This window comes from Podarcis bocagei (genome assembly GCF_964188305.1).
Source record: "Podarcis bocagei genome assembly, chromosome: 14".
NCBI classification, from domain to species: Eukaryota; Metazoa; Chordata; class Lepidosauria; order Squamata; family Lacertidae; genus Podarcis; species Podarcis bocagei.
In genome coordinates, this window is record NC_138139.1 from 15,572,370 (window position 1) to 15,594,280 (window position 21,911).

General features: G+C 43.1%; 1 protein-coding gene across 1 annotated transcript; it reads left to right on the top strand.

The window, feature by feature from the left end:
* The first annotated feature begins 1,083 nt into the window (after positions 1-1,083).
* Positions 1,084-10,126, top strand: RAMAC (RNA guanine-7 methyltransferase activating subunit). Its single transcript, XM_081170724.1, has 4 exons — positions 1,084-1,187; positions 3,727-3,873; positions 5,707-5,883; positions 8,860-10,126. The coding sequence occupies exons 2-4, from the start codon at positions 3,737-3,739 to the stop codon at positions 9,062-9,064; spliced, it is 519 nt and encodes a 172-aa protein (XP_081026850.1). The 5' UTR covers positions 1,084-1,187; positions 3,727-3,736; the 3' UTR covers positions 9,065-10,126.
* Positions 10,127-21,911: the final 11,785 nt, after the last annotated feature.

The window sequence follows — 21,911 nt, forward strand, 5'->3', positions numbered from 1 at the left end:
TGTACGCCCAGGGACGCGGACTTAGAAAAAATATTGGGGGGGCCCGGGAAAGCTCATGAATAATAAATAAGCTCATGAATATGCAAATAAAGTGGCTCCGGCCCTAAATAGGGCAAGCCACGCCCCCCCCAGCCAGCCGATTGGCTGGCTGGGAGGTGTGGCCAGTCGGGATTCCCCTGTTCTCGCGGGATTTCCGGCCGGGGCTCTCCGATTAGGGCGCGCGGCTGGCTGGCTGGCGAAGGAGCAGTGGGGAGGAGGCGGGGGACGGCGGCGGCGCTCTGCTGGAAGGGCGCCCGCCCGAGATTATTGGGGGGGCTGAGCCCCCCCAAAATTTTTTTTGAGGGGGCTCGAGCCCCCTCAAGCCCCATGGAGTCGGCGCCTATGTGTACGCCGGCTCTCTCGGCCAATAAAGCGAGATGAGCGCCACAACCCCAGAGTCGGCCACAACTGGACCTAATGGCCAGGGGTCCCTTTAGCTCAGTTGGTTAGAGCAGAGTGCGGTGCTGATAATGCCAAAATTGCAGGTTCAATCCCTGCATGGGGGAGCTGCACATTCCTGCACTGCAGGGGGTTGGACTGGATGACCCTCTGGGTCACTTCCAGCTCTGCAGCTCTCTGATCCTTCGTGTCGTCTAAAAAGTGGGGGACGGACGGACGGACTCGCAGCTGGTGGTCAATTTCAACCTTGGAGGAGTGGCTCCCTAGTCTTATTATTATTTATCCGATTTTTATACCCAACCTTTTATTTCGGTATTTGTTGTTTTTCCGTGCTGAACCCTTGCCCTGAGTCGAGGTTATTTCCCTCCCTGTCCCCTCAGCATACAAGGTCGGTGTTTCACTGTGTGGGGCGGCGGCGGTTGCACTTTTCGGGGGCAGAGCTATCCCCACCCCCTCGGCCTCGGCCGCCGCCTTGACTCGAGATTTTCCCCTCGTCGTCAAAACTGTGTATTTTATTTGGATGTTAATCGCGCGAGTCCGCGAAGGGACACGAAACCAGCCCGAAAGCTGGTTAACCCCTGAGGAGACTGAGAAGAGACGAGGTCCGCCTTTTCGATTTACCTCAGGCCGAGCAAGCCACGCCCATCGTCAGCGAAGCCAGCTGGGGGCGGGGCAAGGGGCGGAACCGGAAGTTGGAGGCCGCCGGCGCGCGGAAGAAGAAACAGGAGCTCTTCTTGCTGCAGCTTCAGGTGAGGGGCTGCGGGTTCTCCTTCTCCTCAGGGTCGGGCTGAGTGCGGCGCATCCCCTTTTCGGCAGTTTGGACGGGGCTGCGTGCTCCTCAAGGTTTCATTTGAGCCCATGTATTGCCACAGCGGGGCCAGCCCCTCAGTCGTGGGAAGGGGGACGAGAGCACCTCTGGGCATGTCGAGAGGGCCTGTGCAGCACAGGCACGCGGTACTTTGCGGAGGGAGGGGGCGGGCGGGTAGAGATTGGGGGGACGACGACGAGGGTCGTCTAGGAGGGTCGTCGCCATCCTTTCTCTCTGCTTACCCCGCCCCCCAAACACACACACTGTGTCTCAGGACCTTTGAGGTTTTTGAGCTGAGGTTCGACGGCCACCTGCTGTGTATGATTTATCTGAGAATCCTGCACTGCAGGGAGTTGGGCTAGGTGTTCCTAGGGGGTCCCTTCCAACTGTACAGTGGTACCTCGGGTTACAGACGCTTCGGGTTACAGACGCTTCAGGTTACAGACTCCACTAACCCAGAAATAGTACCTTGGGATAAGAACTTTGCTTCAGGATGAGAACAGAAATCGTGCTCCCGCGGCACAGCGGCAGCAGGAGGCCCCATTAGCTAAAGTGGTGCTTCAGGTTAAGAACAGTTTCAGCTTAAGAACGGACCTCCGGAACGAATTATGTACTTAACCCGAGGTACCACTGTACATGTTTTACGATTCTGTGATCGCAACCAAACTGTCCTATATTGTATCAGACCATTTGGCCTGCCTAGGCCTGTGTTGTTTGTCTCCCAGCTGTACTCTATAAGCCTTAGGTCTCAGAATCAAGGCAAAGTCTTTTTTAACTGGCGAGATTCTAGAGATTAACTTCAGACTTCAAAACTCAGTACAGTGCTCCCTCAGGTTGAGAACTTAATTTGTTCTGGAGGTCCGTTCTTAACCTGAAACTGTTCTTAACCTGAGGTATCACTTTAGCTAATGGGGCCTCCCACTGCCGCCGCACGATTTCTGTTCTCATCCTGAAGCAAAGTTCTTAACCCGAGGTCCTATTTCTGGGTTAGCGGATTCTGTCACCTGAAGCATCTGTAACCTGAGGTCCCACTGTACTGTTGTTATTTCTTACTTTTATATCCCAACTTTTTCTCCAGTGCGCTCGGGATGCAGGTGTACATGGTTCTCTCTCTCATTTATCCCCCACAGCAACCCTGTGAGGTAGGTTCTCCCACACAGTTCCATAGTTCAGTGTTCAGCCATCTCAGAAGCAGGTGGCTGAGCACTAATTATGGAGGAGTCTTGGAAGAGAGGGCTGTCGAAGGCTACTAGCCATGATTGCTATGCTCAATCAGCACAAATGGCATCTGAATACCAATTTCTGGAAACCACCAGAGAGGAGTGTGCTATTGTACCCAAATTCTTCTTGCTGGTTTCTCACAGGCATTTGGTTGTTCACTTTAAAAACAAGGTGTTGGAGTAGATGGACCATTGGCCTGATCCAGCAGGGTCTCAGTATTTATTTAGTATATTTGTATCTTACTTCTTGTCTAAAGTTTCCAAAGCAGCTAACAGCATTGAACACTGTTCAAGTGTTCCAAAAGAACACTGTTGGAACAGAATGTGAGACTTGATGGACTTTTGACCTGATGCAGCAGTGTTCTTTTTCTGTTATTATATTCACTCTCATTCACATCCACCATTGTTTAAGAAAAGTGAGTATGGATCTCTCCCTCCCTCTTCCCACACCACTTTTAACTCATCTTCATTTATTTGAGTTGAAGCAGGTTTTCTGATCCATCTGAGTTAAGTGCAACTGCGGAACCATATATTGCAGTTCACTGTTCAGATCAATTAAGGCAGAGATGTGTAGTAAAAGATTAGAATCCACATGTTATCTACAATCATGCATTGAGAAGATGGTGAAAAGGCCACTTCCCACGCTTCTAAGAGTTCTGGCAATACCTCGAGAAGATTAAAGCACGTTGGGGCAACTAATCCCAGTAATGAGGAGAATGTACTCTGAATATATTTAGAGTCATTTTCCTGGAAACAGCTGGGATTTTTCATTAGGTGGAGGATGAAAAAAATCACATATGTACTGAAGCAACCTGCACCATGTGCCTGCATAATACAGAACCCACAGAATACAAATGCCCAGTTAACAAAATGTACAGGGATCGTATTCCCTATTGTATAATTACTTTGAGTGTGTGTGTGTGTTGGAGGGGGGCACTAAGAATCTTAATCCAAATTACGGAGAGACTGACATTTTAAATTAACTATTTGTGATAATAGCTATATAAAGGATAAATAGCAGACTTATTGAGTTTTACTCAGACCAATGGCCCATGACAAAAGCCCATTAATATCAATAGCTCTAATTAGTGTAAAAATTTAGTTGAATACCACCCATTGTTTGAAACAGAAAATTTAAGCTTAATGTTATATTTTTCATTCAGTTCTGTAATCCACTTTGTTGACAGTTTCAACCCAAAGATTTACACAAGTATTTGATTTCCAAAGGTGGTCAAAGTATTTTTTCCCCCATATTTGCAGAGATTATAGAATGGCTTCCACAATTGACATCCTTCAGAATTATAATAACCTGTTTGCTCATCGATATACTTCTGAAGACGAGGAGTATCAGAAATATGTCCAACGCCCTGCAGACCCACCTCCCATCGTTGAAGACTGGGCAAACAGGTCTGTTGAAAACATTCCCTTACCAACACTTTGCTTTTTTGGTGGTTGTAGGAGTATGCTATGCAATAAGGAAGCACCATGAACCAAAGCAAAATGGCAAAAACCTAAATATAATTAGGCCATTAATCTATTCATTTAATTTTAATCCTGTGTCTACAGTTCTTTGGTGTCTCTCTTTTAAATGCAGACATATTAATGATTAAGAACAGAACACGCAAGTCACAGGCAAAGCAACACACAACCTATTCAAATCTGTAGAAGAGGGTTTTGAGATATTAGCACAGTGAGAAACCGTAAAAGTTTTCTGCCCAGTTTGTGTTCTGTCCAGTGCTAGTGCTGCTCAGAGTAGACCCATTTAAATTAATGGACTAAAGGAGCCTTGAGTCACTTCCACAACATACATTTAAAGTACTCTTATACTGTAGCACTTTAACTGTCATGGCTTCCCCCAAGGAATGCTGGGTTGTTCAGGGTGCTGGGAATTGTAGCTCTGTGAGGTGTCTCCTAATCACTCTCAAAGGCAATTAGTGGTCCATGTTGAAGATCTCCGTGCATGATTAGTGTTATAGCCTGCAACAAACAAACCAGCCAGCGGAGCTATAGGCCTCCTAAGTGCTCCCCTGGTTAACATCAACAGAGTGTGTGTTTCTTGTGATGGGAGGGACGTATCTTCTCAAAAGAGTTTAATGCACTGTGGATTCAATCTGTTTAACACAACCTCTTTGATTCCACAAAACCTTTCTAACACAGGGAAATATTGAGTATTCTAATAGCTGTCCTGAGAATACATGCATTTCCTCTTTTATTTAGAAAATTTAGAAACGGCTTAATTAAAAAAAGATCTCCCAGGAGGTTGAATGATGATAAACAAATAAATATGCATATATACTTGAGGCGCAAATGCTTCATTTTTAGTTGTTCCAGAAATTACCTAGATATGATAACATTCCCTGGAGTTTGGAATAACTTCGGGTTCCATGAAAAAGCAGGATATAAATGTGAGGAAATTAAAATAAATCAACAAACCTCAAGATCATACGGAGAAAATCTGAACAATGTGTGAACTAAATCAAGCTTAATGCAAGATATCCAGGAGTGATTAGTAGCTTGCCAGGGGTTTAATAAACCTTCCAAGAGAGAGATGGAACTGTTCACCCTGGAAAGTGATGCCTTACTGAAATCATGTTCAGTCATCGTGAGCACTGTTGTCTTGTCTTCAGCCATAGGGAGGTTGCCAAGCATCAGACAGGCCACAGTATGTAGTTGATGAGCTATATTCAACTTGATAGGCCAAAGGTTGAGTAGCTTTGATTCAGAGTTTGTCAGTGTCTGATTTTCTACAAATAGCTTGTATACGTGGCTCGCCCACAATTGTGGAAATTCTTGTATGTATTGCTGAAAGCTGCAGATGGTTAAGTGCATGACATTGTGATTACTGCCTCGATTATAAGAAGAGTTTGGATTTGATATCCTGCTTTATCACTACCCTAAGGAGTCTCAAAGCAGCTAACATTCTCCTTTCCGTTCCTCCCCCACAACAAACACTCTGTGAGGTGAGTGGGGCTGAGAGACTTCAGAGAAGTGTGACTAGCCCAAGGTCACCCAGCAGCTGCATGTGGAGGAGCGAGGAATTGAACCCGGTTCACCAGATTATGAGTCCACCACTCTAACCACTACACCACACTGGCTCTCAAAGAAGAGCTGCTCTCAGTGTACCCTTGATGTATGAAACAAAACCCTTTCTCACTTGCAAATCCAGTTTGTAAACAACTTTAATCCTCAAACTTCCACAGATAATGTAATTTAGGAGAGACTTTTTTTTAAAACTTCCAGAGAACCCACCGTGCCTTCTGTATCTGAGATACTTCAGAATTATGAAAAGATGTTTGCAAACCGATTTTCTTCAGAAGATGAAGAATATCAGAAATACGTCCAACGTGCTGCAGATCTACCTCCTCTAGTAGAGGACTGGAGAAATAGATCAGGTGGCCACCAGCGATACAGAGACAGGTATTGCTCTTATTTATTGGCTCTATATAAATGTTACCCTGTCCACTGATGCTCTCAGCAGCCACTATTTTTACTGTAAGAAACTAAAGCACAAGAGAATGACATCTAGCCTCCAATGCAAAACACAAAAGAGCAAGTTGGGGAAGGACAAAAGGAGAAATTGTGTCAACATCTACCCATCAAATATGGTGAAGAGATAAAATTCAGTTCATGTACAATGGTAAGCCACCCAAAGTGGCTGGGGCAACCCAGTCAGATGGGCGGCACCACAACAACAACAACAACAATAAATAATAATACCACCTCCCTGGTCCCTCAAAGGAAGTGTGATTAGGCACTACCACAATAACAACTCAATTGGTAATATTTTTTTACATGAGCGTGACTTTGGATTTTTTTACAGTGATTTGATTGCTATGAGGAGAGGTCATTTCACCACATCATTGGGCATGTTGGCTAAGAGGCCAGATTCATGTTATAAGTTGTTCGATACTTTTTTGAGCCACTGAGGAAGACTTGTAGGGTAGCAACAAGTTTAGGTTTTGGTATATGCTATAATTTGTCACACAAGGTTTTTGACCACATATACAGACAGATTATTTTAGTGCGTTTTTGTGCTAAAGCGTTTATGTTTTTCCCTTCCTAAGATTTGAGTAGTAGCTGTTGCCATGGGGCTGTACCCAATCCTAGTCCTACTCGGAGTAGACATGTTGAAGTTAATCGTCATTACTATCTTTGGTTCCTTATTTTCAAGGGGTCTGCTTTTGAGAAGGTCTAGCATTGGGTGCCGCCCACTGTGTGGAATTCAGCATCACACTCTTCCAATCATCCTTCTGTATAAGCATGCCAGGTTGCCAGATGCAACAATGCCCCTTCTCCCCCACTCCATGGGTTTTTCTAGAGATTCTCCTGACCTCCTCTCTTCGCTGAGCTAATGGTTAGGTGAACCCCACCCCTTGTTTTTACTTTTGCCCAGCATACTTTTACTGTAAGGCAGTTATGCTGGTGATGGACCAGGATCCTACTTTATAATCTCTGCAAAACAAGACGGTTACCTTTTGGTTGGCAACTGAGGACCATATAGTAAAACGGTAAAGGACCCCTAGACAGTTAAGTCCGGTCAAAGGCGACTATGGGGTTGTGGCGCTCATCTCGCTTTCAGGCCGAGGGAGCTGGCGTTTCTCCACAGGCAGCTTTCTGGGTCATGAGCCCAGCAGGACTAAATTGCTTCTTGCGCAACAGAACACCGTGATGGAAATCAGAGCGCATGGAGACGCCATTTACCTTCCTGCCTTTGATTGGACTTAACCATCCAGGGGTCCTTTACCTTACCTGGATCATATAGTATCCCTGATGGAGCCATCAGTTGCTGATGCTTTGGGTTAATTTTCTTTCTTTCTCTCTCCCCTCTCCCTTTTCTCCAAGCCAGTAGCCACAGGGGTGGGGAATCTAGGCACTCTGCTTAAGCAACAGTGTCAAGGGTTTTAAATTCTGTGTGGAGCTGAATCAAAGTGCTGCTTATGCCAAAAGGAATGAACTGAAACTCTTGAAACAGATTGCCCTTGGGACCAGTTGCTTCCTTGGGCATGAAGTGATTTCCCCAACCCCCCATGGCAAAGAAAAGAGATCCAGGCTACACCTCGTCAGTGAAATAGCCTTTCTTCTGTGACATAATTATTAGCAGAAAAATGACTTTACCAATCAGCAGGCTAAATATTTATATTTATTTTGGCCTTTTATTTTATAACATAAAATTCATTTGCATACTTAGATAACATATCTCGCTGTGCGTGGCCTGATCTACATTTCTTATGATCCTTTGTGACAAATGTATACTTCAGCCCCACTACAAGACACTTGGGATTTTCTACCTGCTGAAAATATTCTGAGTCATATACTCCAGGCTGTACAAACTGTGCTTCCTTAGTGTTAACTTAATCTTGGCTGCTGACACTAGGGAAACAAGAAAGGACATTGTGCATTAGATTTACTTGGGGCTTCTTGTGCTGCCTTTCATAGTACTTGGGCCATGCGAGTGAGACGGCTTAGCTGTTGCTTGGATGTAACATTCAGAAATAAGAAACTTTAGCCTAGGGCTATAGTCAAGTCCTACTCATAGTAGACCCATTAGCATGAATGGACATGACCATTGTAAATCTAATACTTTCATTGGGTCTACTCTGTAAGCCAAAACCTGGAGAGCCAAAGGCTCCCCATCCCAGGTGCAAATACAAAATAATAATAATTATTATTATTCATTGCTTACACCCCACCCCTCTGGCTGGGCCTCCCCAGCCACTCCAATAGAATATTCCAACAGAATATTAAAAACACAATAAACATCAAACATTAAAAACTTCCCTAAACAGGGCTGTTTCAAATACAAAATCTGCAAATCAGGTAGAGTGTAGATATGCACATTTGAGAAATGAGAAAACTGGTTCTTTGTTTACAAGGAAAAGTCTCTTTTAACTGTGCATTTGGCAGAAGGCAGTGATTCAGATTAGATATTAAATCTAACATGCTTGTGTCCAGATTTTAAAAAAAAAATATTAACCAAGTGTTTCTGTAGGAGAAACTTAGTCTTTATACTTCAATTTTCAAATTGGATTTTTTTAAAAAAGTGCCTGTATCCAATGTTCTCTGTTCACTTAACACAAATACAAGTTTTAATATTACGCGACAGAGGAACCAGTGCAGTAGTTGCACTAACAGAAACCTGCTGTGCAACAGATTGCTGGTAACTTTGTCGCGCAAAAAGATTGAGCAATCTTCTTACGCATTCTCCCATGCAACAACTTCCTGCTGGCAGACGACATCTTGCCAGCAGAATCTGTATTGTGCTAACTGACTTGGAACATACCGCCATGTTGGATACAACCCAATATATTTTATCCACCCTACTGAGACAGTGTATGTCGATGCAATTTGAAAATAAATATTGTTAAAATGCATACCATTTGCTTCCTTCTACAGATTCAGAGACAGCAGACAATTCAGAGGCAGAGGGGACAGATACGACCGGCAAGGAGGCTATAGATACGGTCAATGGCAAGAGAGAAGCTGGGGAAATAACTATCAGCAGCACAGACAAGAACAGTCTTCCTACTCCTATCATGGGCGACCGTCCCACTATGGCTATAGTTCTTATTCCCAGGGGTCACAGTATGGCCATTACTAGTATTGTCTCCATCCTGTCAGACATTTCTTTATTCCGTTTTACATTTTTTTTAAGGAAAAGTGGTGTTGGTGCTTTAAAACAAATCTTGATGATGTATTTGGCAGTACTCACTTAACAAAGGAACCAGAGATAGGCTTGATGAATGAGTCATTTGCCTGTGCATGCAGCCCTTTCTGTTCCTTCGTGTGAGCTGCAATTAAAACAGTAAGTCAAACCATAGTCACCCGAACTGGGGAAATGCAGTTACCACCTTCAAGACAAGACCTTAAACCACAATATGAAGCTGGTTTAAGAACCTGGCTAGCTCCAAAGCTGGTAACCGTAGTTTCCTGGTTTGGATGAAATAGGAAGCAGTTGGTTAATTAGAAAGTTTCTGGTTTAATTGCGGCTTCAGTGAAGGAGCTGAATGCGTGGGCAAAACCTTATTCACAACTCCGCTTATTAAGTCAAGATACCACCATCCCAATATGACCACCATGAAACTGATGTGCAAATGCTAAAGGGTGAACTTGTTACCTTACATTCCCTTTCCCCTTCAACGTATTGCCTGTACAAATACGTAATAATTTGGGGGTGAGAAGGGATTGCTTTGCATCAGAAGAATTTGGCAGCGACCCTCAGCAAAAAGGGCTGTTCTTCCTGAAATTCTGACTCATACTATTTCATTGCGAATGGGTAGAAAAACAATTAACATTCGCAATGCATCATAGCAGAGAAATGTGCAGGTTGCAGGGAATGGGGCTGGCTGTTGATAATAAGCTGGTTTAGCATTTTTCATTTTGTCTACTCTGAAACTTTTTTTTAGCCCCTTTAGCATTGTTGGTTTAATTTTCTTTTTAACTCACTAATAACTGATGAGCAAAGATGTCAAAATAAGCAGTAAATGTAAAAGATGCAGTACTTGGGTTTGCTTGCTTTTTAGAAACTCCCCCACAAGATTCATCATGATTAAATGGTGTCCTCTTGTATATGTTTTTCGCTCCATTCCTCTGATCATTTCTCATGTTAAATTGACTGTTGTGATTGTACACTGTGGAATAAAATCCAGTGACTTAATGAAAATTCTGGATGTGCATGTGCATGTCTCGTTTCAAGGGAAGGAGAGCACCTAGGGCAAATGTGGGAAACCTCTGGCGCTCCTGATGTTGCCAAACTACAGCTTCCATAGCCATTGGTCATGCTAGCTGGGGGCTGAGGGGAGCTGTAGAGCAGCAATCTATGGAGAGCCAAGCACAGGAAACTATGAGTAGTTATTGCATTTATATCCTACCTTTCCATTCAGGGAACTCAAAGTGGCCTACATAGTTCTCCCCTTCATTTAATCTCCACAACTACTCTGGGAGGTAGGTTAGGCTCAGAGGCAGCGACTGGCCCAAGGTCAGTTATGATAGATAGATAGATAGATAGATAGATAGATAGATAGATAGATAGATAGATAGATAGAGTTTTCAATGCAGAATTACAACATAAAATACAAATAAAATGAAACAATCAGAAAACCAATACAAAGAGTGAAAAAGAAATAAAAGAAAAACATAAAAGAAAAACAACTATAACAAAACATAACCAAACACATATACATACATTCTGACTTCCTTCCATCCTTTAGCGACTTCCAATTTTTAATTTTTCTTTTTCATTGTGTTTTATGTGTGTGTGTGTGTGTGTGTGTGAATATATATAGACACACACATACATAAACACACATTTATTACTTCCAGTTTTATGCCTTTATTTCCTCAAGCCTGCAAACTTCATTCCTCACATCTCAATATATTTATTCCAGAACAATGTTTTTTCATATACTCTTTGACACAGTAGCCCAAGGTCAGATATGTGACTCATGCACAAAGGCTCCTCTCAAGAATATGAGAAATCCACAAGAAAGTCTAGAACGTCCCTTTGAGGAGAGGAGGGCAGCACTCCGGACAGAGGACAAGTGTGCCTTCTGATGTGGATAACAACTTCCAGAGGAGTAGCTTTATTGCAGAGCCTTGCGGTACCTGAAAACCTAACAGATTTATTGTGCCATTACCTTTTTCCATCTAGGAAGACTTATGCCACAACAGATCTGTTAAATTTAAGGTGTCACAAGCTTATGTTTATTTATTTATTTTAGATCAGTGTGTTTCTGTTTGATTTTCCAAAATCTATTATATGTCTTTCTGAAGTGAGACAAGGTCTGCGTTTTAAACCTTTTTAAGGGGCGGGGGAAATGAAGGACACTTGGTCTCACTCTTCTCCATTCCAATTATGGTGGCTATTTAATTAAAATAGTGTCTTCTTCTTTACAGAAATAATCTGTGGTTGTCTTGGCAACCTTTCTTTGGCTCCTGGTAATCTTGCACGCAAGAAGAAGCGTGTACAATGTGCCACAGATTGCTTAACCTATTAACTCCAGCGTTTTGGGGCACAGCCTTGCGTACGGGCCAAGGTGAAGTAGATTAAAAACTTGAAACGGGGGAGGGCTTAAGAATTCTCCGTGAAGCTTCCCAGAATGGGCCTAGCAGTGTTGTCTCAGGCCTAAGCGTGACGAAAGGTTGTGTTGAGGCTCACTTAAGGAGTTAAAACCGAAAGTGCCGAAGAGTAAAGGTAAAGGGACCCCTGACCATTAGGTCCAGTTGTGGCCGACTCTGGGGTTGCGGCGCTCATCTCGCTTTATTGGCCGAGGGAGCCGGAGTACAGCTTCCGGGTCATGACTAAGCCGCTTCTGGCGAACCAGAGCAGCGCACGGAAACGCTGTTTACCTTCCTGCCGGAGCAGTACCTATTTATCTACTTGCACTTCATGCTTTCGAATTGCTAGGTTGGCAGGAGCTGGGACAGAGCAATGGGAGCTCACCCCTTTGCGGGGATTTGAACTGCCAACCTTCCCATCGGCAAGCCCAAGGCTCTGTGGCTTAACCCACAGCACCACCTGCGTCCCTTTGCCAAAGAGTAGGGGCTTGCAAACTTTTAAGGCCTTTGGATTTTTGAGTGAGTGCTGTAGGTACCATCCTGCCTGGTCGCTTCTCCCCCTATATATTCAGAGAGGAAAAGTGCAAGCATTTCACTTATCCAACGGAGCTGGGTTGGATCGAGTAGAAATAATATTGAACCTTGAAAGGTGTAGAAAACTGCACTTTTCAAGGAGAAAAAGGTCACCACTGTTGGGGTTTTTTTTTGGGGGGGGGGTGGAATGGCGGCTCCCTGAATGCCAGGGAAGACAAGGGCACTTAGAGAGTGGGAACACATCGACCCTTTCCCTTATTCCTTGTCCTTTTACTGTTGGCTATTTGCAGATTACGTGCGCTGCAGAAGGCATGCTGGGGAGACCACACATTACAAGGAACGCAAAAAAACTTTAGCTAGGTTTTAATAACAAAAACTCATTTTACATTAATTATAATATATCAATAAGCATGACCCAACCACCAGGGTACTGAGAGAGCTAGGTGCTGCTCTTTATATACTATACCCAACAGCTTAATTACCAGACCTTAACAGCACCTGCTATACTGCTTCACAGCTGTAAAACTAGGTCATGTTATTTGCTTTGGCCCTTAAAGAAACACACATCTTGTGGAACAATAATGAACCTTCAAATTTAAAGAAACCATTCAACAAGTCCCCACATCCGCTTCCACCCAGTTTTGACACTAGCACTCAGTAAAGCATGGCACCCTTAATCTCAGGGCTGTGGGTTCGAGCCCCACATCAGGTGAAAAGGGGGTTTGGGTGAGATGACCCATCGTGGTCCCTTCCAGTTTCTATGATTTGTTGATCCTGCAAAGTTGGTGGCCATCATCGCCGCTTGTGGGAGCTAATTCCATAGTTTAACTCTGCACTGTGGGAAGAGGGGTTTTCTTTTTGTGATATGAGTGATGAAGGGAGAATTCTCTTCGTTCACTTCCTCTATGCCACACATAATTTTGTATACCTCCACCATGCCTTATGAGGAACGGCTAAGGGAGCTGGGCATGTTTAGCCTGGAGAAGAGGAGGTTAAGGGGTGATATGATAGCCATGTTCAAATATATAAAAGGATGTCACATAGAGGAGGGAGAAAGGTTGTTTTCTGCTGCTCCAGAGAAGCGGACATGGAGCAATGGATCCAAACTACAAGAAAGAAGATTCCACCTAAACATTAGGAAGAACTTCCTGACAGTAAGAGCTGTTCGACAGTGGAATTTGCTGCCAAGGAGTGTGGTGGAGTCTCCTTCTTTGGAGGTCTTTAAGCAGAGGCTTGACAACCATATGTCAGGAGTGCTCTGATGGTGTTTCCTGCTTGGCAGGGGGTTGGACTTGATGGCCCTTGTGGTCTCTTCCAACTCTATGATTCTATGATTCTATGACCATGTCTCCCTGTCCTTGCCTTTTCTCGAAACTAAAAAGCTCTACCCCTTTGATCATTGGTTGGGGAAACCCAGCCAGATGGGCAGGGTATAAATAATAAAATTATTATTATTGTTATTATTTTGGTTGCCCTGTTCTGAACCTTTTCCAGTTCTACCTTATCCTTTTTGAGGTGAGGCTGTGGGAACCAGGCCGTTATTGTAAACTCAAGCGAAGGAACCTGGCTGACAACAGATGAGTTACTTAAGTTGCGGGGGTAAGAGGCAGAAATCCTTCGGTTTTACCATTCAGCTGATAAGCTCTTCTTGCAGGAAGGAGGAGGCCATTTCATGCCATTTTCTTAAAGGTTCCCCAGCAGGATGCGTAAACAGCTCAGCCGGCCCGAAATAAATACCAAGATTCCCTGCTGTGAAGCCAGGTCATGAATGACAGGGGTACACCTCTGTATAAGCAAAACAGAGATGAGAAATGGTAAAAGGATGACTAGAATTGAGTTTCCTCTGTTCCTCGGGATTTTATTTTCTTTCTTTTTTTAGATAGTGTGATAGGAATTTTATGGTTTTAGATATATAGTAATGTTCATAACTGCACATACATAGATCAGTACAGGAAGGCCAACGTGGAACCATTTTGATTCCTAAGCTGACCAAGTCCTTTCTCTGCAAGGTTAAAAATGGAAAAGCCTCCCCATTGTCTCTTCCTTTAATCTGTGTTTGAATAAGGTGTGAGCCTGTGACCTGGCCCAGGAAATAAGTATTTTAGCATTACAAAAGAATGGCCAGGCTCCCCAGAAAATCCAATCAAGTAACCTGCTAGACAGGAGATAAACAAGGAGAAGAGAAAAACAACATTTAAATTTCTGTGATGTAGGTGGGATGTATCTGAGGGGTGGTCTTAGGTTACACCCCTTCTGTGATGTATGCATAATGTTTCTGGGGGTGGTCCTGATCTAGAGAAGGGGAATTTCAAAAGTCTTTATAAGGCCTTGCAGGCCATTGTTCTGGGTCCTCTTCCTCTCCTGCGTGTGAGGGGGGTACCCTGTTGCAACAGATCAATAAAGATCAAGCTTACTAGCTGCTTTGCTTCTCAATATTCTCTGGTTGGCCTCTGTTATTTTCTCCTACCAATAGGGAACCTATGTAAGGACTCTATATGGGCTCTTGGATACCCCATAAGGGAAAAGGGCATATTTTTATTTACAACAGATGGCGACCACGCACGAAGGGACTTTTGGTTACCCGGATTCTGGAAACGAGGAAGGACTGGTTATCCAGCGCGCACCAGGCAGTTTGCCAGGAGGAATAACCAGTCTTCCATCGGTCCCAGGGTCTGGCAATAACTTGGAGTTCAGCGAGGCTAACCAGGGGAAGCAAAGCTTGATCAGGCCGGCCTTAAACAACCAGTCAAGAGATCCCGGGATCACCAGGACAGCGCTTGCGAAGTGAGTATGAGTAGGAAAAATGGGTAGTGGGGTGGGATTCTGCAAACCACAGCAAACCTATACTTCTCAAATCCTTACTTCTTTCCTCACTTTAACTCTTGAAAAAATTGCCTTCTACTCCTTTCTGTCCCCTCGATCTCAACACCAGCCTTGGCCCTTCGGAGTATGCCCAGGCAAAGGTTGTGTGTGATTTCTTCCACTTAACTCTGTATGCCAACCTATTCCTTCGGAGTTTTGCCCAGAAAGGTTGTGCAATTTCTTCTGCACTGAAAACTATAATTCCCAAAACTATAACTCCCAGGTGTAGCCGCACCTCTGCCATGGCGATCTTTGTTAGAGATGACCTGTGAGCGGAGAAAGCAAGGGCACCTGATTCCTTTCCTTCTTTGTCATTTCTGAGTCTCAATCTGGCATTGCAAGTGTGCAAGCGTTCAGTAGGGACTCTGAGTTAGATTGTAAAAGGCAGGGAGGTTGCTGTGAGTTGTAGAATAGAGATTAAGTGAGGTATCCCCAGGTTTTTCCCCTCGGAGATTTGTCCAGGTATCCCCAGGTTTTTTCCCTTGGATCCCCAAGTTTTCCCCTCGGAGATTTGTCCAGGTTTCCCCAAGTTTTCCCCTTGGATCCCTAACTCTGGCCATTTTTACTCATAAATAAGAGAGCGGTTGATTGTTCCGCGAATGGCCAGAGGGATATTAGCCCTTTCCTGTACATAAAGGAAGCAGTCTCAGTTTGCTTGGGCTGAAATTGCTAGCTTTGGTGAATACTTAAATTGCTGAGTTTCTCTTTTTTGTTTAAAATCAAACCCTGTTTTCAAAATCTACTCCTTACCCTTCCTTTCCCTTATTCAAATGGTAATTTAGCCAAAGGATGCAACATTTTCAATAGTATAAAAGGTTTGCTGAGGCATGAACTCTGCACATGCACAGAGGATAGATCAGCTTACAAAAGAGAGAGAGAGAGAAAGGAGGGGGGAGAGAGAAGGTTTGGAGAGCCTGAAACCTATACAAATTTCCTTATGTAAAATTTGGAACCATTGAGGGAAATCACCCTTAATGTCTTGCCCCAGGGGCTAACAAAAGGTTCGCCTCCCAATGGAATTTAAATTTTATAAGTTTTTGTTTTTGTTTTTGTTTTTGTTTTTTTTTTTTGGTGTGTGTGTGTGTGTATGCCTATGCATTTTAGGAACAGCACTTCCTGACAGACCTCTCACATGAAATAATTTTCCCTTTTAACAGAGTGTCCTTTCTTTTCTCCCACAGCACAAATGATAATGAGGGGATGCAAACAGTGATTTAAATACTCTATAAAAAGTAATTGCATTTGTTTCTCTTTTGTCTTTCTTCCCTAAAAGCCAAACAGCAACTTTCTTTCTGTTCTGTGAAACAAGTCTGAATCCCTGCTGTATTAGTGACCTCTATCTCTTTGTGCCTTTGACATTTTTTTTTAAGTTACAAATAATCTGTTTTCATTTATTTAATCAGTTTCTCCATGATGTCTATGAAGTTAATCGAAGCACAACCAAACATTGTTTGTGGAATGGTACTTGTTTACCTTTGGCCTGAGCATTTCTTACTAATTCTGTCATTTTGGCTAGTGCAAGGTACCTGCACAACTTAAAAATTGCCATTCATTTTTATTGGTATTAACTCATTTCCCAGTATTCCGCTATTAACATTACAGCTGATGTCACATCAAGAAACACTTTTATTTTCATTTGGGATGTTAGAATGCCAAAACAGATTACTTCAGGTTACTTATTAATTGTGTGTCTTAGCATTTATTTATTTTTGGTTCCTCATAGCTCATTTTGTGTGTTTGTGTTTTACTTTGGGGACATGTTCATCACATGTTGAAAGTCAGTCTCATGAAGTTCTTTTATTGGATAGCACATGGTGAATTTTAAGTTTTCCCCATTGTTTTCCCATTTTTTTCCCAGTCCAGTAGTAATATGTGTGGTTTTGATAATATCTTTGTACTATTTAATAATAGTTATTTTCTGAATCTGATGTCTTTGTGTCAAGTCTGTTTTCATCTAACTGGTAATCTAATTTTTTGCTTTCTTTTGTATTTTTTAACCTTTGTATTTTTTTCAGTCTAGTAGTAATCTGCGTGGTTTTGATAATATATTTAATAATAGGTCTTTTCTGAATCTGATGTCTTTGTGTCAAGTCCATTTTCATCTAACTGGTAATCTAATTTTTTGCTTTCTTTTTATTTTTTAACCTTTGTATTTTTACAGTTCTCTTTCTATACATGTGGAGTAATTTTTTATTTTATAATATGAAAAGAACAACAACAACAACAAAAATTAAGTGAAGGAAAGCAAACAAACTTAGCAGATAATAACAGTAATTACATGGAAATGTGATAATGAATAAAATGTTTAATCCACTAAGATTGTTATTATTTGCAGCTTCCCATGGAAACTGGAAGACATCCTTTTTGCCTTTTGCCCCTTTCTTGTCTAACTGTGTTTAAGTCTCCCCCAAAACCCTGCCCCCTTACAGGATATCACTTCTACAGATGTGCAATGATGAAAAGCAGCAACAACCCCTCAACTCACAAGACCTCCAACACCAGAGTTTTCAAAGTGCCCACAGTTATCTCTTTCAAAGGCTATAGACTGACGGGGGGGGGGGGGGCTGACAAAGGGGGGAGGAGTTGAATTGCAAGGACATTTTTTTCACTTGAACCTCAAGCCTCTGCTCCAGGATTCAAAAGATACATACGTAAAAGATCACAATTGTGTCAAGATATGCAACAGATATTTAATTATTTTGTTTTGTATTATGTGTTATTATGTAAGAATGTTGAAATGTGTCTGACAGTGTGAATTCCACAAAGGGGGGCAATTTATTGTGCGTAACTGTTTTTATATTTAATGTCTTATTGCTTACACACCAATGGAGAATTCTCATGCATTTTATACTTTCTAATAGCTCACACTATTGTGTAGTCCAATGTTTAGATCAATTTATAACCACATTGTTCCACCTGGCACTCTGCCAACTTTCCCTATCCATTTTAATATGTGTTAAACCTCTTTTTGCCAATGACAAACTTCTGGATCCATAAAACACCAGGTACATGAAGGTGGATATGCTTTGGTTTAGCAGGAATGATTCCTTATAGACTTAAATTGACTTATTTGGACAACTGCCCTTGTTAAGAATGGTTTTCTTTTAACAGATTGGTTTGAAGACTTGAGAACCATGGGGCAAGATAAATTCAAATTGGACTCAGTTTGAATTGGGCAAGTGTATCCAGGCTGCAATTAGCTTTTTGGTCCTTTAAGTGCAAGTGAGCAACTTCTCATGAGCCCAAGACCACAGCCTATAATAAAATCCCATAGCTAAAGGCCAAGGCGAAGACCTCTCCCTCACGAGATGCCCAAAACCTGTGCCAGCTATGGTGAATGCCAGGCGACATGGTTAAATGAAAGCCCTGAGGGGATTCAACAGACAGGATGTGTTGCTGTAGCACTATGTCAGTGTGAGACCACAGAAGAGCTACCTTGACACCTGAGAACACAAAAATGGCGGGGGGGGAAGCAAACTGCACTTTTCAGTCATTAGTGGACCTTACCTTCCTGCTAGGTGTAAAGCATAGAACACTATTGAGTAAATGGTCTCTCCCAAAGTGTTAGAATGCCACAAGTAATTTAGTAGCAAAACGCATACATTCAAAGCAGATGGTCTGCTGCCAAGCTACATCCCTTCCCTTGCAGCTGGAAGAGAGAGGCAGAAGCTGAGAAGTCTTCACTTCTTAAGAATTCATCCTTCCTTCCACCCTCCCCGCCAACTGTCAGTATTAATAGTTTTCTTCGCCTCGGTTGATAATTGTTTCCAGGGAGGCTGCTGTGTTTGTATGCGGCAGCAAAAACAAGAGGCTTCTGGCACCTTAATGACAGATAAATGATGGCTTCAGCTTTCATGGACTAGAGTCTTGTCCACATAGGTATAAAGTGTTCTCCTGAATTGGCAGATTTTATACAGGGGTGCAGGTGGGAGTTGAACGCTGCAGCCTGCAAGGTCAAATGGCAACGAAGGCGAAAGTGCAGTATCTGATAGGTCTTTACAGAGAAGTGTCACAGGCTGGACTTTTTGTAGCGTGTTGCCATTTGACCTCACAGTTTACAATACACACCTCCCTCTGTGTGTGGGGTGGTTGGTGGTATGTGTATATATTTTCTTCTTCTTCTTCTTCTTCTTCTTCTTCTATTATTATTATTATTATTATTATTATTATTATTATTATTATTATTATTATTATTAATTACATGCCCTTCACTCTAAGGTCCCAGAGTGGATTACAGCGTTACAAGAACATTACAACACACTATTAAAAACAGGTTAAAACAATCATACAAATAAAGTAAAGGTAAAGGAACCCCTGACCATTAGGTCCAGTCGTGGCCGACTCTGGGGTTGCAGCGCTCATCTCGCTTTATTGGCCGAGGGAGCTGGCGTACAGCTTCCGGGTCATGTGGCCAGCATGACTAAGCCGCTTCTAGCGAACCAGAGCACTGCACGGAAACGTCGTTTACCTTCCTGCCAGATCGGTACCTATTTATCTACTTGCACTTTGACATGCTTTTGAACTGCTAGGTGGGCAGGAGCAGGGACCGAGCAGCAGGAGCTCACCCCGTTGCGGGGATTCGATAATTATACAAATAAGGTGGGTCCTAAAAACTATATTTTTTAATCTACATCTATACATACACACACACACACACACTATCTAGCTACCAACAGAGGATATCACTTCATGCATCTAGCGGTAGACTCTAGTCCATTAAAGTTTTTGCCATAATAGATAGTTGAATAAATTGTGGGATTCAAACATAGGAATCTGCCTTCAACTGAGTCAGGCCGTTGGTCCATCTAGCTCAGTATTGTCTACACTGGCTGGCAGTAGTTCTCTGGCATCTCAGACAGGGAATGTTCCCCAGCCCTGCCTGGAGATGCCAGGGATTGTACCCAGGTCCTTCTGTGTACAAAGCAGTCGTTCTACCACTGAGCTATGGCCCTTCATTCCTGCTGGTCACATAAACCTGCTGGTTTGAGAAGGCGACGCTTGCTCTCTTGCTCTCTTTTCACCTGAAATAATAATAATAATTTATTTATTTATTTATTTATTTATTTATTTATACATACATACATACCCCACCCATCTGGCTGGGCTTCCCCAGCCACTCTGGGCGGCTTCCAACAAAATAGTAAAATACCGTAATACATCAAACATTAAAAGCTTCCCTAAACAGGGCTGCCTTCAGATGTCTTCTAAAAGTCTGGTCGTCGTTGTTCTCTTTGATATCTGGTGGGAGGGCGTTCCACAGGGAAGGCGCCACTACCGAGAAGGCCCTCTGCCTGGTTCCCTGTAACTAGGCTTCTTGCAGCAAGGGAACCGCCAGAAGGCCCTCAGCGCTGGACCTCAGTGTCCGGGCAGAACGATGGGGGGGGGACGCTCCTTCAGCTATACTGGACCGAGGCCGTCTAGGGCTTTAAAGGTCAGCACCAACACTTTGAATTGTGCTCGGAAACGTACTGGGAGCCAATGTAGGTCTTTCTAGACCGGTGTTATGTGGTCTCGGCAGCCGCATAAACTCTTTCTTTGAGCATCCCTAGTGTGAAGAAGCCGCTTGGCTCATGCCTGGCTCCTCAGGGGCAAGCACAACCTCTGCTTATCTAAGAGTTGGCAGTCCCCAAGCTATATGGAAGTCATAAATGGCGCCAAGGCAACAAAGCACACTGATAAATGCTGCGTTTGCAGACTGAATTCATCACCATGATAATTATTAGAGCAACCCTCCACCCACCATTCCTGATCATTAGCCATGCTGACTAGGGCTGGTGCAAGTCATCAGGCAACGCCTTGAATCCTCTGGTAGTCAAATGGCTTGGCTTCTGAATAAATCGGCTCCTGAATGCCGCAAACCCGGAAGTGAGTGTTCCGGTTTGCGAACGTTTTTCGGGAGCTGAACGTCTGACGTGGCTTCCACGGCTTCCAATGGAGTGCAGGAAGCTCCTGCAGCCAATCGGAAGCCGCGTCTTGGTTTTTGAACCATTTTGGGAGTCAAACAGATTCCTGGAACGGATTAAGTTCGAGAACCAAGGTACCACTGTATACATTTAAACCACCATGATACCACAGTTATGGCTTCACTCAAAGAATTCCGGGAGCTGTAGTTTGTTAAGGGCGCTGAGAGTGGTTAGGAGGCCCCGTTCTCCTCCCAGAGCTACAATTTCCAAAAGCCCTGTGAAGAATTGAAAACTGTAGCTCCGAGGTCTCCTCACAACTCTCAGCACCCTTAACAAACTACAGTTCCCAGAATTCTTTGGGGGGCAAGCCCTGCCTGTGCTTTAAATGTATGGTGTGAATGTGTCAGAGATGGGCAGCAATGCAAAAGGGGAAAGTGGAATATCTTGGAAATAAATCGTCAGGTGGTCACAATTCAAGAATGAATTGAGCGGCTTTTGATGCTTTAGGATCAGGCTTGAATATGCAAGAGTCCAATATGGTAAAGTTGATGGGCCGGGAAGACATGGGACATTTGGCTGTTTATGATGGAGAGTGAATTTTGTTCGCACACAAACTTAGGAAATGAGTGATGCATTTTTCAGGAAAGACAAGTATTTGCCTGAAGATTTCTGGAAATAATGGTCCCAGCATCTGCAGCTGTGATCTCAAGAATTAGTAAATTCTTGCCGTTTTATCATTGCTGTCAGGGGCATGAACTTCATAAGGATAGTTGTCACAAGGCTATGAACAAAGATATCCTGTTCACCTTCCTCTGGGCCAAACCTATCTATTTGTCAAAGGGAAGAAAAGATGTAGATAAACATGTCTTGAAGGTCATCCATTTATACTTGTCAAATTAATAACATGTTGCTGCTATCTGTCAAAAGATTTCTTACAGCCTCTAACGGGAGATTATTTATTGTTTTCTTCTTGGTTATCTGAAATCCTTTTAATTTTTTAAAAAAAATATACATAAATTTTTATTAGTTTTTTAACATATCATTTTCAACAGTAATGAAACATACTTTTACATCTTATTCAGTTTTTTTGAC